The 15,312-nt window shown below is 49.7% G+C and overlaps 1 protein-coding gene across 3 annotated transcripts; it reads right to left on the reverse strand.

Annotated features, from left to right (window-relative positions):
- Positions 1–53: 53 nt before the first annotated feature.
- Epha1 (EPH receptor A1) lies at positions 54–15,298 on the reverse strand. Of its 3 annotated transcripts, XM_008828624.1 has the most exons (18): positions 15,166–15,298; positions 14,139–14,206; positions 9,553–9,834; positions 7,920–8,322; positions 7,544–7,699; positions 6,871–7,215; positions 6,616–6,743; positions 6,223–6,373; positions 5,852–5,948; positions 5,567–5,625; positions 4,666–4,788; positions 3,750–3,935; positions 3,567–3,628; positions 3,274–3,480; positions 2,966–3,115; positions 2,515–2,708; positions 513–668; positions 54–423 (listed from the first exon to the last, which is right to left on the reverse strand). In XM_008828624.1, the coding sequence occupies exons 1-18, from the start codon at positions 15,245–15,247 to the stop codon at positions 345–347; spliced, it is 2,928 nt and encodes a 975-aa protein (XP_008826846.1). In that variant the 5' UTR covers positions 15,248–15,298; the 3' UTR covers positions 54–344. The 3 variants fall into 3 exon arrangements, with proteins under 3 accessions (XP_008826846.1, XP_029417218.1, XP_029417219.1); XM_029561358.1 differs by lacking the exon at positions 15,166–15,298 and having other exon boundaries at positions 154–423; positions 14,139–14,707; XM_029561359.1 differs by lacking the exons at positions 513–668; positions 15,166–15,298 and having other exon boundaries at positions 154–423; positions 14,139–14,711.
- Between the last annotated feature and the right edge of the window lie 14 nt (positions 15,299–15,312).

The following is a 15,312-nucleotide window of genomic DNA, read 5'->3' on the forward strand; positions in this document are numbered from 1 at the left end:
CTAAGCTCCTGGGGGTAAATGGAATAGGTGGAAAAAAAGATCAGGGGTATGGATGAAAACTCAGCTCCTGTTTATTTACAAAAATAGATAGTGCATATATAAGTATATATATATTAAACCCTCCCCCAGTGCCCGCCCACCCACAATCCCCTTCTCTTGTACCCCCACCTCCCTTTTAAAAACAAAGGCTCCTGGGTCCAAAGGCAGAGTCCTGGATGAGTGGGCAGGAGCAGCACCAATAGTCTGTGTCTCATAGGCTGAGGAAAGGCCCAGGGAGTGACTGTGGCCCTTTCCTTGCTCATGAAGGGGGGCGCCAAAGGCTCAGGCATCTTTGTGGTGGTCACTCAATCCTTAAACCCTTGAATACTGCAGAGAATGCGCTTCTGATGTCCTGGCAGTGTGATTCCCATCTGGGTCAGGTCCCTGTGGAAGACAAAGGGAGGACATGAGTCTAGAGCCTCATACCCCAGCCATCCTCCCATGCCCAGGCTGCCCATCTCCAGACTCCTCACTCGGCCGTTAGTTCCAGCACACACTCCATGGTGTCCAGCCCGGCCGAGCGGAAGTGCAGAATGTAGCGCTTCATGCGTATGGACTCAAGCCACTCAGAGACACTTCGATAAGGGATCCCATCAGACCCACTCAGGCTGGGCAGGCGGAGAGTCACCCTGTGGGATATCAAGCCATGTTTGTTCCCCCTGAGTATAGGAGCTGTTTGGCCTGGGCACCCATATTGCAGCCAGCATTGAGTTGGGTGCTTGCATTTAGCGCGTTTCAATCCTGCATATAAGCCAGCATTATCTGAGTCTACTTCCTGGCCTGTTTCCTGGTGTGTTCCACTCACAGCAGCGGGTGGGCAGCTGACTGACCTGTTGTTCCATGGACCGATCTAGGAAGGTGCCTGCCACAGGGATCCCTAATGAAATGAGCCCCCAGCCTTTTAGACACAAATGTTGTGGTTGAGATGAACCAGAAGGCAGGAGATGGGGCTCTGCAGCTAGTGACTGTCTTGCATTTTCTAAAGTGGCCACCTAGGAACAGCCCTTTCTTGCTTCTTTCAACCCTGACTGTTATTCTTACGCTGATACCCACAATACAATGAGTGTTCCTGTATGAAAGCCAGCCAGAGCCAAAAGCCATTAGAAAAGTAAATCTGCTGGGGAAAAAATATCCAGCATTCCAAAAAGATTAGCACACACAGTCTCCAGCGTCCGAGGGAGACTGTCCAAAAGATAGTTTCAAAAATTGGAACTTGGAACACAGTATCTCCCAGAAACAAGGTTATATATGGTGGGTTTGATACAGAGGCCAGTATGCCAGGCTGCCTTATCCAATAAAGCACTTGAAGTCTGACCTTGCCTGGCTCCTCAGCTGGATCCCCTCCCTCCACTTAATTCTCTACATTCTGGCCATGTTTTATTTGAGAAACTGGTCAACAGTTCTGTGTTCTCACGAGGTCCCACCTTAGCAGGGCTGGACCTCGGCCCCGACCCCTACTGCCTCCCGTTTCAGGGATGTCATTCAGTTTTGCCTGTGATCTGTTAACTCTCAGCTCCTGGCCATGTGGCCAGAGGTCTACTCAGACCCCCACCCCCCACAGCCCCTCATCCTATCCCCACCCAACCTAGCTGCCTAAGTTCCCAGGAGCAGGAACTGGCTGTAGCCCTTGTTGTATCTCTGATGTTCAGCAAATAATTTATACTAGTAGGTGCTCCAAAATTTGTTAAATCTATGAACTGTTCCTCCACATGCAAGAATATTTCTGTGGGGAAAAGGATGCATTCCAGGGCCCCAATGGCCACAGAAATACCACAGAGATGCGGCTCTGGTCCTGGTGCGGTATAACGATATAAGCAGGATTGGCTCCAGGAAGGGCCAAGAGGAAAAGTGAGGTGAGTAACCTAGAGCTAACTTTTTTTTTTTTTCTTTTTTTTTTTTTTTTTTTTTGTTGTCTTTTTGAGACAGGGTCTCCTTGTAGCCCCAGCTGTCCTGGAACTCACTATGTAGCTAGCTTTTTAAAAATAATATTTTGATTTTATATATATAAGTGTATTGCCTGCATGTATATAAGTGTACCACATGCGTTCAATGCCCCACAGAGGCTAGAAGTGTGTTCAATCCCCTGGATCTGGAGTTACAGATGGTTGTTAGCTGCCATGTGGGTGCTGGGAATTGAAACTGGGTCCTCTGGAAGAATAGTAAGTGTTCTGAACTGCTGACCATTTCTCCAGCCCTAAATTAACTTTTTAAATAGTTCCTTTTAAAATTCCTCTGTTCATTCCAGTTTAGAGTGCTGCTTGTGTTCTACTTTCCATCAAACTAAAGCCACAGTGGGTAGGGCCTTACTTCCAATAGTCTCAGCTCTCCCAGAGGGCATGGACTGAGTCCTGCCTCATATGCTGGCCTCTGTCCAGAGCTCCCCAGGTCCCAGCACCCAGTGGATGGGAATGGAATACCCATTTTTATTTTTCAAGATTTGACCTCAGAAATCCCATCCTTCGTGAACATAGTTACCTGGGATCAAAGTTGGCAATAGTTCTTAGGGAGTGGGGGTCGGTAAGCAACTGTTCCAGATGTGCCTGGAGCTGGAGGAAGTGGGGCCGACGGGTGCGGTCATAAGCCCAACAGTTCTTCATGAGTTCATACAGAGGGGCCGGGCAGTCCACTGGAGGGGGCAACCGGTACCCATCCTCAATGCTCTTCATCACCTAAAGCAGGAGACAGGTAGCCCTAGGTAGGAAACTAGATCCAGAACAAAACTGCTCATACAAGATCATTGCGTTGTTGCCCCTGTGCACCCCAGACCAGGGTAACGAGCAAAGGATGAAGCAAAGGGACCACAGGAAATAGGAGGGTAAAAAAAATTGGAGTCAGAAAGAAATATTTGTAGGTGAGACCATTGGAGGGATTTGGGAGATGATAGGAGGTGTGTCAGGGATGACGTGGGGAATAATATTCCACTCACCTCCTGATTGCTCATCTCTCCATAGGGCTTGTCCCCAAAGCTGAGCACCTCCCACATGACAATGCCAAAGCTCCACACATCACTGGCCGTGGTGAAGATCCGATGGGCAATGGCTTCTGGGGCTGTCCAACGGATGGGGATCTTTCCTCCCTAGAAGGCATGGCACAGAAAAGTGATCTTTCAGGGCGTGGGTGGAAAATGGGGTTGGAAGGGATTAAGACTACCCACACGAGCACAAGACCTTGTGGTTCTGCATGGGTCACCATATGAACAGTACATGCAAATGTGTGTGTGCATGAGACTCTAACCTGTGTTTCATAGGTGCCATCAAAGTCATCTAGGAGGCGGGTTAGGCCAAAGTCAGACACCTTGCAGCACAGGTTCCGATTCACCAAGATGTTCCTGGCAGCCAGGTCTCGATGGACATAATTGTGGTCACTGAGGTAGTTCATGCCAGATGCTATGCCCTGCAGCATGGCCACTAGCTGCCCAGGAGCCAGCTGGTCCTCCCGTTCCTGTAGCAGGGTGAATGGGTATGTCAGAGGAAGGCATTAGGCTCTGTGGTGCCATCCCTCCCCAGCTAGTCCTGGGCCCAGCTCACCTTCAGAAAGGCATCCAGGGCTCCATTCTCCATAAACTCTGTGATGATCATGATGGGCTTTCCTGAGACACATATGCAGCATGTTGGGGCCCTACACTTCCTCCCTTTGGCAGCCCACTCCCCACCTCCTCATTCCCCATCCCCACACACTCCACTCCAGCTCATGTGAACCACTGCTCATACTTTTTGTGATGACACCTTCCAGGTGCAGAATGTGTGGGTGGTTGAACTGGCCCATGATAGTCGCTTCACGAAGGAAATTCCACCAATGGCCATCTGGGGACGCGTCTTTCAAGGTCTTAATGGCTACAGTCTTATATTCTTTGTTGGGAAGTCTCAGGGCCCCACGATACACTTCCCCAAACTCTCCTGGATGGGAGGTAAACAAAGCTGTGGCCTGATGCACTGCCAGGCTACTCCAGGGCCAGGCAGTGATGCCTCCAGTCCTCTAGCCTCTTTATTTCTGAAAAATCTGGAGGTTAGGTGGTTCTCCTGTGGTTAGCACACAACTTGGCTTACAGCAAGTGCTCACTAAATACAGGGAATGAGCCCTGTGCAGAGGGGCTGAGTTGTGTTTCTGAAAGACAAGATGGTCCATGGCTAGTACCCAAGAAACAAGAGGCTGGCCCTTACTGCCCATCTTCCGTGAGCTCCCTGGTCACAGCTTGGCTGGCTTGGCTGCACCATTGACAGGGACACTGCCAAGCTTTGTTCTCTGTTGAGATCCATTTTCCCTGGTGACCCAGGGGATTGGGGCAGCCCAAGGACACTGGGCCCCTGATGGCATGGAACGTTAGTCTATGGAGGCTCTGACTTCCCCCACTTTGGGAACCATCTGAGAACAGCGTGCACCTTGGCACAGCAATACCTCTATGGACAGAGATGACGTGTTTAACATTCTTTATCAGAAACCCCATAACCACAGAACAAAATGTGTAGGAGGCCGAGGCTGCTCCAGGGCATAGCAGTTCAAGGACACAGGATAGAGTAGGCATGGGCTCATCTGGGAGCTCAGGGCAGAAGTAAGGGACCTGCTGGAAGTCCTGTGACCCCACACAAAGGAGACCAGCTTGCGGGGAGGTGTCACAGCAGGGCTCACCTTCCCCTATGACAGTGTCCACATTCAGACAGGCTGGGTCCAGTTCCTGGGCAAAATCTGCTCCCTGTGCAGGGTCCTCATAGGCCTGGAGGTCCACGTAGGGTTTTAGCCACAACTTGTCCTCTAGGGATGACAAAGGTGCTCAGTCTCTGCAGCACTCTTGAGGGCTCAGAGCATGGAGGGTCAGAAAGGTCAATAGCTGAGCCCATTCTTCAGACTTCTCTCCTCTCTGAGATAAGCCTGGTTTTGGCTTAAGCAGAGAATGTCTGTATTCTTAGCAACGAAGCCTCCACATCCCAGTCTTTCTCCTTCCTGTCTTTGCTCCAAGCTCTTCTGTCTTCACTGTTGAGGGTTCACAACAGTGGCCAGAACGCAGGCCCAGGAGCAAATTCCCTACCCTGAGTTACCCAATCTTCTCACAACTCATGACCCAGCTTCTGTCCCCAAGCCATGCAAGTCAGTCACACCTCATTCACTCTAGACGAAGCCTCCCTCCAATGCCAGCTACTCAGATGGACAACAGACTCTCCCTCTGGCAGAGCCACCTAATGAGGTGACAGGCAGGAAGCCTACATGCCTCAGAGGACTTCAACCCCATCTTGGCTGGCCTCAGCTCACAGACCTGGCGACTAGGATGGAGAAGGCTGCCCAGAGCTCACAGTGGTGGTGCACTGGCACCAACAGCTAGCAGATAATTGCATCAGAGTTGCTGACAGCTATCAGGGCAGAGTTAATTAACCAAAATTAATTAGGTGGCAAAACACAAGAGCCCTAGGGACAAAAAAGCCCACTGACACTCTCAAAGTTGACCTTACAATGTAGGCCCCTTGGTTGCTTCCTAGTGGCAAAACACACACACACACACACACATACACACAGAGGAGCACTTATCCTGGCTCACCTCGATCAACTTCGGTGACCTGCTCATGCTGCCTCTGCTGTCTCTGCCGCTGGCCTTTCCTGTGGGGAGTGGGGCGACATCTTCAGGGACCTCGGGAAACTTCAGCAGCCTAGTGGGATCTGGTTGAATTTGCCCCAGATATGAGCTGGGTGTGCAGGATGGATGTGGGGCCACACCTGAGCTTTGGTGCTAGGGGATAGGAGGGACATCAGGGCTACAATTGGGGCTTCTAAGCAGGCAAAGGGATCTGGGGATGGTGGGTGGGGAGAAGGATGGAGCCAGCACCTTGAACGAAAGACATGAATTCCAATCAGCAGAGCTATACCAAGCAGTAAGCCAAAGATGATTGCCACGATCTCTCCTCCGGTCAGGCTCCTGGAAACTGGGCATAGGGGTAAGAAATTTGGGGGCTCAGAACCCACACAGGTGATGGAGATTGGAAGGTATACTGAGGGTATACGAGGATCAGTTCTCTTAGTGGACATTGGGCCCATGTCTCCCTTAATGGAGAGAGCTGTGAAGTGTGTGTGTGTGTGTGTGTGTGTGTGTGTGTGTGTGTGTGTATACAAAGAGCTAGGGTCACTAGCTGGAACACAACACAAGTGCCTCTGTGGGATGACAAGTGTGTTGGGGTGGACAAGAGACAGATAACCTACCTGGTGGGCTCGTCCGAAACTCATGGTCAGGGGAGAAAGGACCAGGGCCCAGTGGGGTCAGTGTCCGCACTCTGACGATGTATGTGGTATCTGGCTGCAGTTTTGTCAGCAAGACCCTGGGTTCCAGAACCATTTGGTGCCATTCTTCATCCTATGGGTAGGACTTGTGTTAATGAGGTTGTGCAGAGCCAGACTTTGGTAGAGAGGATAGAGAGACGTGGAAACACCTGGACAGGGTTGGAGTCTGTGGTAAGATCAGAGACCTTTGCAGATCTTTATCCTGAGAAAACCAGTTTGCTTTGTTTGTTTTCCCCCATCCAATATCCCAAATTGGGATTATCAGGGTACACCCAGACATAGATGCTGAAGGCTGTCTTCCAGTAACTTTCTGACCTGGTTCAGCACATGCAGCTCGTAGCTCAGATTTCCCCCAGGACTTCGGGACCGAGATCCTGCCCAGGTTAGTTCCAGCTGTCTGGGTTCTTTTTTCACCAGCCTCAGCGACAAGCCTGAGAGTGACTCTGGACATCCGGAGTGATGGTTGAATTTGGAAGGAAAGAAGGAGTAACTTAAGTAGCATTTCCACTGCCTCCTGCCCATCACTCTTCCCTGTGGTCTTGGACCCTCTGTTCACTCAAGGTGCCTCACCTGCATGCCCCATGTTGATGCTGAGGGAAGCGCTGTCTGGGCTGGAGCTGTCTAGCCCTGACACTCCGTTTTGGGATTTGACGGTAAAGGTATAGTTGGCATAAGGCTCGAGGCCTTCCACTTGCACAGATGGTGTGGTGAGCCCCACAGCCCGTGGGGAGAAGCGCACGCCTGTTCCACAGGGCTGGCAGGGGGCCCCATCCTTCACAGTGCCCTGGCACTGCAAGCACTCCACACTGTAACTGATGTCCTGGCGTCCTCCTGTATCTGTGGGGGGTTCCCAGTGCAGGGAGAGCTGAGTCCCTGATGCAGAGAAACTCAGATTTTGGGGAGCTGATGGGGGACCTGTGGGAGAAGAGTCATCAAGTAGGTACCAAATGGTACCAGATTTGCTCTCATCTGAGCTGTTGACCCCTTCCTGTGCCTATCACTCCAATTTCTGAAGGCCTATAAAGCTCTTCCAAGACATCTGACCTCTACCAAAGAGGAAGTAGTGTAACCACACCTCTGCACTCTCCTAGGGAGAACAGTGGGCAGGGGTAGGCTGTAGTCAGTGTTTGGCACTCTGGATCTCCATTATCCAATAAGCTATAGAAAGTCCTGGCCTCAAGCAGGGCTCAGCAGAGGCCTAGTGCCTGCTGCCAGAATGCCAGGCCCTGGACCCAGGACTCACGTGTGCATGCTACCTGGGGGCCCTCCCCAGGGGCTCGGTGATGGCCACTCTCACAGGTGCACAGGGTGGCCGCTTCAGACTCTGCTGTGCTGTGTCGGGGGCATTTGAGGCAATGGGGTGTGTCCATGTCTGTCCTGTAGGAGCCACTAGGGCAGGCTGAAGAGAGAAAGCAGAACCATAGTTTTCTGTTATAGCAAGAACCAACCCCATGTACTTCCGCATGCTCTCCACCCCAACCGCTGGTATGGGAACACCCCTGAATACATTTCACTTGGGTTAAAAACCACTGAAATGAAACATAGGATTCCTTCCTATCTTGGCACCCAGAAAACCCTCCCAGGTGGTCACTGGGGCCTCCCACCACCTCCATCCTTACCAGTGCATCCCATGCTGTCACTGGTTTTCTCATAGCCAGGCTCGCAGTGACACTGGCCCACAGGCACCAGCCACTCACCATCAGGGCTGCAGTGCATGCGGGGTATACCTGAAGCCCCAGGGCTGAGTTGTGCATGGGGCAGACAGGTCCCAGACACTTCTACCAACCCTCCAGGGCCAGGGAGAGTGTCAGGGAATTGGGCTAAGCCATGCACGGCCTCTGGACAGCGCTGGTAGAACACTCTTACAGATACCAGGGCCACACAGGCACCAGGGTTTTGGAAAGCAAGGTAGAGGCCACGGCGGGTCAGACGGCCCAAGGAGCAGCGCTCCACATTCAGCTTCACAGAGCCAGAGGCAAGGTCTCTGATGGTAAAGCTTTGGTCTGCAGCCACTGTGGTTACCTGGGGGAAGACGTGGAAGGAGTGATAGCAAACTCATGCTTCATCCCCACATAACAAATCAACTCTGCTTCATATAGATTGAGGATCCATAATCTAAAAATCCCAAACCTGAAGTGTTCTCAAACCTGACAGTGCCTATATATCGTGCCACAAATGGAAATTTCCATACAAGCTCTCATGTGACAGATCACAGCAAAAATGCAAGCACACTTTAAAAAAGTTGTTTAAAATGACCTTCATGCTATGTGTGTGAGGACATAAATGAAACAAATCAACTTCATGTTTAGACTTGAGTTACATCCCCAAGTTATGTCTCTATAAATATTCCAGCGTCTGAAATCTGGAACACTTCCAACTCCAAGTGCTGTGGATAAGGAATGCTTAATTTGCATTGCCATGACTGAAGAGCTTATGACGTAAGAGGTCCCGGGCTAAGCATTTTGTAGACATTATGCTATTTAGCTCATCCTATGAAACAAGATGTCTCATCATTTTACTTAACAGATGAGGAAATTAAAGCCCAGACAAATCAGAGAACTTCTAGAAGACCTATAACTACAACATGATGGGGCTAGGATTGGAACCCAGGAAGCAGAATCCTACAGCCATAAACTTTCTACTACTAGGAGGTGTGTGTCCAAGCTATGCCAATAAGATGATCAGTTAGTTATAGAGTGTGTCATAATTAATTTATTACCAGTAACAAACTTTACAACCTTTGCTCTTTGGAGAGAAATGAGAGCACCTCCTATAATAATAGGCTTCTAACTGTTTTGCATTCCAGTCTGTTTCCACACTAGGAAAGAAAGGGATGGTACTAGAGATTGGTAGAAGAGAACTGTTCCATTAGCTCCAACTATAGTTATGAGGGGCCTGTCATGTGACATACGGTACCAAAATGCAAAGTCAGAAAGCCTCCATACTACATGTCCTTTTTCAACTAGAGTTGTGCTATCTCAGTGCATGCAAGTAAGAGCCTTTAAATGGATAAGCTGTTCCTATTATTAATACTATTGTATGACAAGGTAACCAGTGCTTGGAAGGGGTTAAATTACATCCCCAAAGCCAGCACACAGCCTTTCTGGTATCTAGTCTCGCCTTCTTTTCCTTAGTCTGCATTTGTAGTTGCTTTGAGTCTCTGACCTGTTTTTTCTTAGCTGAGCTAGGTCATGGTCAGAAGCTAGGCAAGGATCTGTCAGGGATGGGATGGCATAGGAGGGGCAGCAACACCTTTTGGAACAAGGGCCGTCGGAGCTGAATGCCCACATCGTGGTCACTCTCCATGTACAGGAGGTTGAAGGTCTCCTTGCAGCCCAGAGGCCCAGCTCCTCCAGGGAAGCTCTTGCAATCGCGCACAGTGAACTGCAGCTCTACGTGGACACGTGAATCTTCCTCCCCTCGGTAGATCCAATTGGAGCGAAGCCAGTGGTCAGTGTCTCCAACTTCCTGTACTGGGCAGTCCTGGTACATGTACAGAGGTGTCCCATTCAGCATCTGTTGCACCTCACTCCACTGTGAAGAGAATCACAGTCAGGGACCACAGCTGAGGAGGAGGAATCCAGAGTCAGATCCCCCAGGTTCCTGCAATTTGTTCTGCCTAACCTGACCTTTCAGCTCCAGGACAGTCAGGTTCAGTGTTTCAGGTTGGAGGGTTTACTTGGATTTGGGGTTGATAAGATAACAACCCTGAACGGGTATGGTGGTGCATACCTTTAGTCCCAGCACTTGGGAGGCAGAGGCAGGAGAATCTCTGTGAATTCAAGGCCAGCCTGGTCTCCATAGCAGACCCTGTCTCAAAGATAACAACCTTTTAACATGCTAAGCCTGCCCCGGTCCCTTCAGTTAGCTTGTTCCAAAACAAGAATGAGAGCAAGAATTTTTACATAGTTCATCAGCAGAGCTGTCAGGTATTCCAAAGGCGACGCTCGCTCAAAGCCTGTCTGCCTGCTGTTCAGAGGAGACTTATTTAATCAGCAGAGCCTCTGCTTCTGGAGGGCAAAGCCAATCACAGAACTGTCTCTATGGGAGTTCACTCTGCAATATTCCTTCTAGTTATAACTATTACCAAAATCTCCATTAAGAGTTGGCTACACTCCCAGGCACTACCTAGTCTGCCCCCTTAACTTTTTTAAAATTTTCTCTCCTCTTTTTTTTAACATTGAAAGAATTTTTAAATCTAGTAATCACAATGGCTGGCATGAATATAGCTTTTCCCACAGGGCAGTCAGTGCTTTACAGTCACTGACAGAGAGCCAGTGTGGAGTGACTCGCCCAACAGCTGAGGGACCTGCTTAGGTATCAAGAGGCAGATACGGGATGTAAAGCCATGCACTTGGGTCCAGAGTTCATACTCTTAATCATCAGGTCTCCCCTTATTCGAGGTCAAAGAATCAACTTTCAAAGGTTAAGTCTTCCCATCCACTTATCTTTATTCCGTCAGGCAGCCATTCGTAACAGTTTGGTGTAAAGTTTTCCAGACCACTTTCAAAGCCCCCAGAGAAATGTCTAAATGGTTCTTTTTTTTAGCATAAATATCACACAGGAGTTGTTTTGTAAAATACTTTGTTGTAACAAATAATGCCTTGGACTGATGTCTGTGTGGCCTGTCTCTTTTTCAGCAATATGCAAATAGTACCCTATTATACAGATGTACCACAATTGCTTAATCATTCACCTATTATTGTACAACTAGGTAGCGTCTAGCTTTTTTTTTAATTTTAGGAAAATATACTGATGGATATGATTTCTATAGAGTTACTGAATCAAAAGATATACTACAAATTTTATAAGGTACGGCTAAACTGTCCTCTAAAAGACTCTGCCAGCTTATATATATTTTCATTAAAAGTGTAAGAGTTCATTTTCTAGAATGCTCATCAACAGTGATACTAATGCTCTTTCCACTTTGTGCCAATTCCATGCTCAAAACAGCTTCTTACCATTCCACGTCACCTTTCTTTAAGGGAGGTTGTGTTTCTCTTTTGCTCATTGGTTATTTATATTTTTACACAATTATCTATCCTATTATCACCATTATTCACTTGGATAAACTTTTAAACATGCATTATAGGTAGTATTTGCTTGACCTGTATGTTTCAAATACTCTCTGCCATGCCACTTTTTGGTTAATGGTTCCTTTTATGTGGAAAACACATTTTACATTATGAGTTTTGGACTGCATAGTATTTTGGCTCAGAAACTCCCATGCCAAGATTATAAATTTCTTTTTATCTTTTGTCTTAAAATTTTTATAGGCTAGCTTTTTAGGTTTGAATTTTAATCTCCCTAGAATTTCCTTTTTGTATATGATAGGGCATAAAGAGGTGTTTTTATTTCCTTCTTTCTTAAAAATTATAGACCTCCAGTGGTCAATATGGTCATTAGTCAATACTTTGGGGGCTCAGTACACACCCCATAGTTTGAGATAATTGTATGGAAAACCCTAACCTACTGGATTAGCTCAAAGAAGCTGTCCATCTTTGAAGGAGATCTACGTCAGTGAGATATCAGAACCAGGAAGGCTGCTCAGAGAAAACGTCTACTACCCCACAGACTTTTTGATGGGCACAGCAGGACAGCCTTTGTTCATTTCACACTAGGGCCTGTCACCACCTCCCTACCCCCACTCCTTTCCAAAGCTGAGGAAAACACACAAGCTACAAACCGCTGACCTTTCTTGGAGTTTCATCCTGTGTGAATGCAGGTAATTAAAATAGTGCTTCTCCTGTTAATCTATCATGTGCTGTCAATTTTACAGGCTTGTTTAGGGCTTATGGAGAGGGTAGAGAATATCTCTGTCCCCTACAACACTTTCCATATCGACTTGCAGTTTCCATGTTGTATAAATATGGGTTTGCTTTCAGACTTTCTAAGCTATTCCATTGGCCTGGGTGTTCTTCTCAAGGTTCCAGATTTTAATTACTGTTGATGTTCTGATTATCTGTTGATGGAACAGATATTGTTCTTCATCAGTAACATTTCTTAATTATTTTCTTGGCTAGAGAGAAGTACATGAATTTTATAAACCATTCCATTGATATTTTGAATACCACTCTGTAATTTGCTAGAGAAGAGACTGGGGCCCTAAGAAAGTTTACCCTGAGGCTTCCCTCTGCTCTGCTGAATGGACCCTCAGGACAAAACAGTCTTATTAATTACAGATTGGTAGTGGGGTGGGGCTATTGTGAGGCACATACTTCTGCATTATATGGCAGAGTACAAGGATCAGGCAAGGGATGTCTGAAAGGCCACAAAGCTGGGGTGTAAGGTCACCTAGAGCAGGTACTATGAGGAAGCTCTGTGGTGGAGGGCAAGCAGAAGGCAGAGGGCCTGGGGCAGGTAGACAGGGTGGTCGGGTGGTAATATGCAGCACAGTAGCCAGATTGCTAAGGCTGCAGCTGGAGCCTAGGGAAGCAGATGTTCCCAGCTGTATCTGCCTCTCCCAGTTACAGCAGTGACAGATGGGGAGAACCAGTGGGCCAGAAACAGCAATAAGGAACCTTTCACTTAACACTCAAGAGCGGCTGGCAGCTACAGGGGTTGATTCTGGGGAGCCTGACTCTGTGGTCCTATCTGTTTTAGAATGAGGGGAGGGAAGACAAGGTAGAGAGAGGGAGTGTGCTGCGTTGCTCTTCTAGTTAGTACAGGGCTGTGAAAGGGGCCTTGCTTCTACCAGGGCCCAATTAGGGACAAGTTATTTGGGTGGGGCTGGCAGAACACAAGGGAAGGCCAGTAGGAGCCAGCAGATGGTCCTGCCGCCTTCCTTGTGGGGTGATTAGCTGGTTTATGAGATGAGGAGCCTATTAGAGCTGGCCTAATCCAGGATTTTCCAAAGGGCCTCTCCTGGAGGATATATTATGGTTTAGTCTATTAACTGTAATTACAGGCCACTCTATGGAAGAGCACAGAGGGGAGTCTCGACCCTCCGACCCTCCTACCCTCCTGTCTAAGGAAGAAAGAAAGCTATAAACCTGATCCCAGAAACAGCAGATGTTCTCTGGAAAGAGAAAGGAAACCCACAGAATAGGTCCAGGACCAGCAAGTCTCCAACCCCTGAAGTATCCTCCTGGGGTTCTAAGGCCAGCTGTGCTGTGTGACAGCAAGGTTGTCTCTGGACTTTGGTGAATATGGTCTCTGGGATACACTGACAACCCACCTCTGCTCACTGGGCCTCAGGGACACCCAAGGAATAAAGGGACTTGGAGCAGCTGGAAAACATGGTGTTACAGAGCTTGCTTGGAAGGGATGGAGAACAAGCCCAGGGCTCAGGGGCCTTGAGGGGGGCAACTTTTAACTCTGAGGGTCAAAAGACCCTTTGAAGGCTGATGAAAGCTTTGGCTCACCTTTCAGAAAAAAAAAAAATCCATACATCATTTTGAATTCACATTTATGGAGTTCCTTAACGTGCTGAACCCATTCAGACAACTCCACCGGGATAAATGGAGATGAAACTAAGGGTGCTTTCTAGGTGGATCTGTCACTCTTGAGCAAGGCTCTGGTCTAGCCTTCAACCTTCCTTAGCATAGGCATGCTCTCCCTGGGGGGATGTGAGATCATCTTCCCCTACTGTCATAGTAAGTATTCTCCCCTGTTGCAGGGAGGGAGAGTACCCAAGTCAGGGAGCCCCATTCCCCAAGGAGTGAAGTCTGATAGCCCCCCCCCCCAATGCCATTCAGGAGGCTCTGACTCAGCCACCCCTGCCTAGGAGCCACTTCCAGTTTTTCCTGCTCTTTTCTGTTCCTCCACCCACCTCTCCACCCCACTTCCCACTGGCCTTCAGTCTTGAACTTTCACAGATCCTTCCTTTAGACACTTACCCCCTCTTCTGGAGGATCCAGAAGCCAGCCCAACTCTCCTTGTGCCAGGCTTGTGTCCATCAGAGTGACTGAAGGTGGGGAGAAATGTTGGCTGTCACCTCTGAGAAAGGGGGTGCCCCTGTAACTCACATTTGGCATTGGGGGGGGCAACCCTAGGCTGCGGGACATCCTCTTCCTAATAGTGTGACATCCTGAGGTTGAGGGAGCAAAAGGGCCCCAAATGAGGAGTGAGGAGCTCCAGGGATCGTAGCAGCTTCCTTCAGAGTGTGAAGGGGAACATGGCAGAGTGCCGCAAGCGTTGGGGTGCTGATGCTTGAACCAAAGTCGCAAAAATAAACACAGGCCTCAGAAATTGCACCCTCCAGGCCCGGGAGGGAAATCCATCTGCTGCATGGCTACCACGGGTGGATGGGCAGGGAAGCTGGGCGGCTGTAGTCCTGAGTGGGACCCTGGCAGCGGGTTCCTGGGTGGAGTTTGACTTCTACAGTCAAGGGCCTGCTCTGACCTGTGACTGGGGGTAGGAGCCGGGGCCAAGGCAAAGCTTCGATTTTTGGGAAGTAGGAGGGGCGCGATCGCAGAGGGTGTGCAAGGTGCAAGGCTGGACCCCTACACCTGGGACCCCCTGGGGGCTCGCATCCCAACCCTCCCACCACTGGCTGCCTCTCTGTGGCCTAGTTAGGCTGGTAAAAGGCGGCTTTCCACCTTCAGAGGGCTCCACACTCGGGGGTGGGAAGACGGAGGGCCCCAGGATGCTGGCATGGGAGGTGAGGATCCCTGGCTGTGGTCAGAAACTCCCTCTCCACCCCCAGCAAACAGTATCCGCCAGCTGCGGTAGGGGTGACCGATCCCGAGGGCAGGAGTCTGGGGTTAAAGACCAAAGACTGGCCTGGCCAATCGATCGCCCGGCTATGCGGGCTAAAACAGGGGGAGAAGGAGTGGGGCGCGAGGAGGAGGGCCTCCTCTGGAATGCCGGCTCCTGCAAGCGGCTGGCGGCTGGCCGGGGAGGGGAGGGGGCGGGGGTCGGTACCTTCCTCGGCGCGCGCCCCGGGGGGCCGCGGGGCGCAGAGCAGCAGCAGCAGCCCGAGCCCCAGGGGCCAGCGCCGCTCCATGGCGCCGGCCGGGACCTGGGACCTCGGCCCCGACGGCTGGGCCAGGTCGGGAGGGACCCGGTGCT

Source organism: Nannospalax galili, unplaced genomic scaffold (assembly GCF_000622305.1).
Source record: "Nannospalax galili isolate Female #2095 unplaced genomic scaffold, S.galili_v1.0 scaffold233, whole genome shotgun sequence".
In the NCBI taxonomy this organism is placed as follows: domain Eukaryota; kingdom Metazoa; phylum Chordata; class Mammalia; order Rodentia; family Spalacidae; genus Nannospalax; species Nannospalax galili.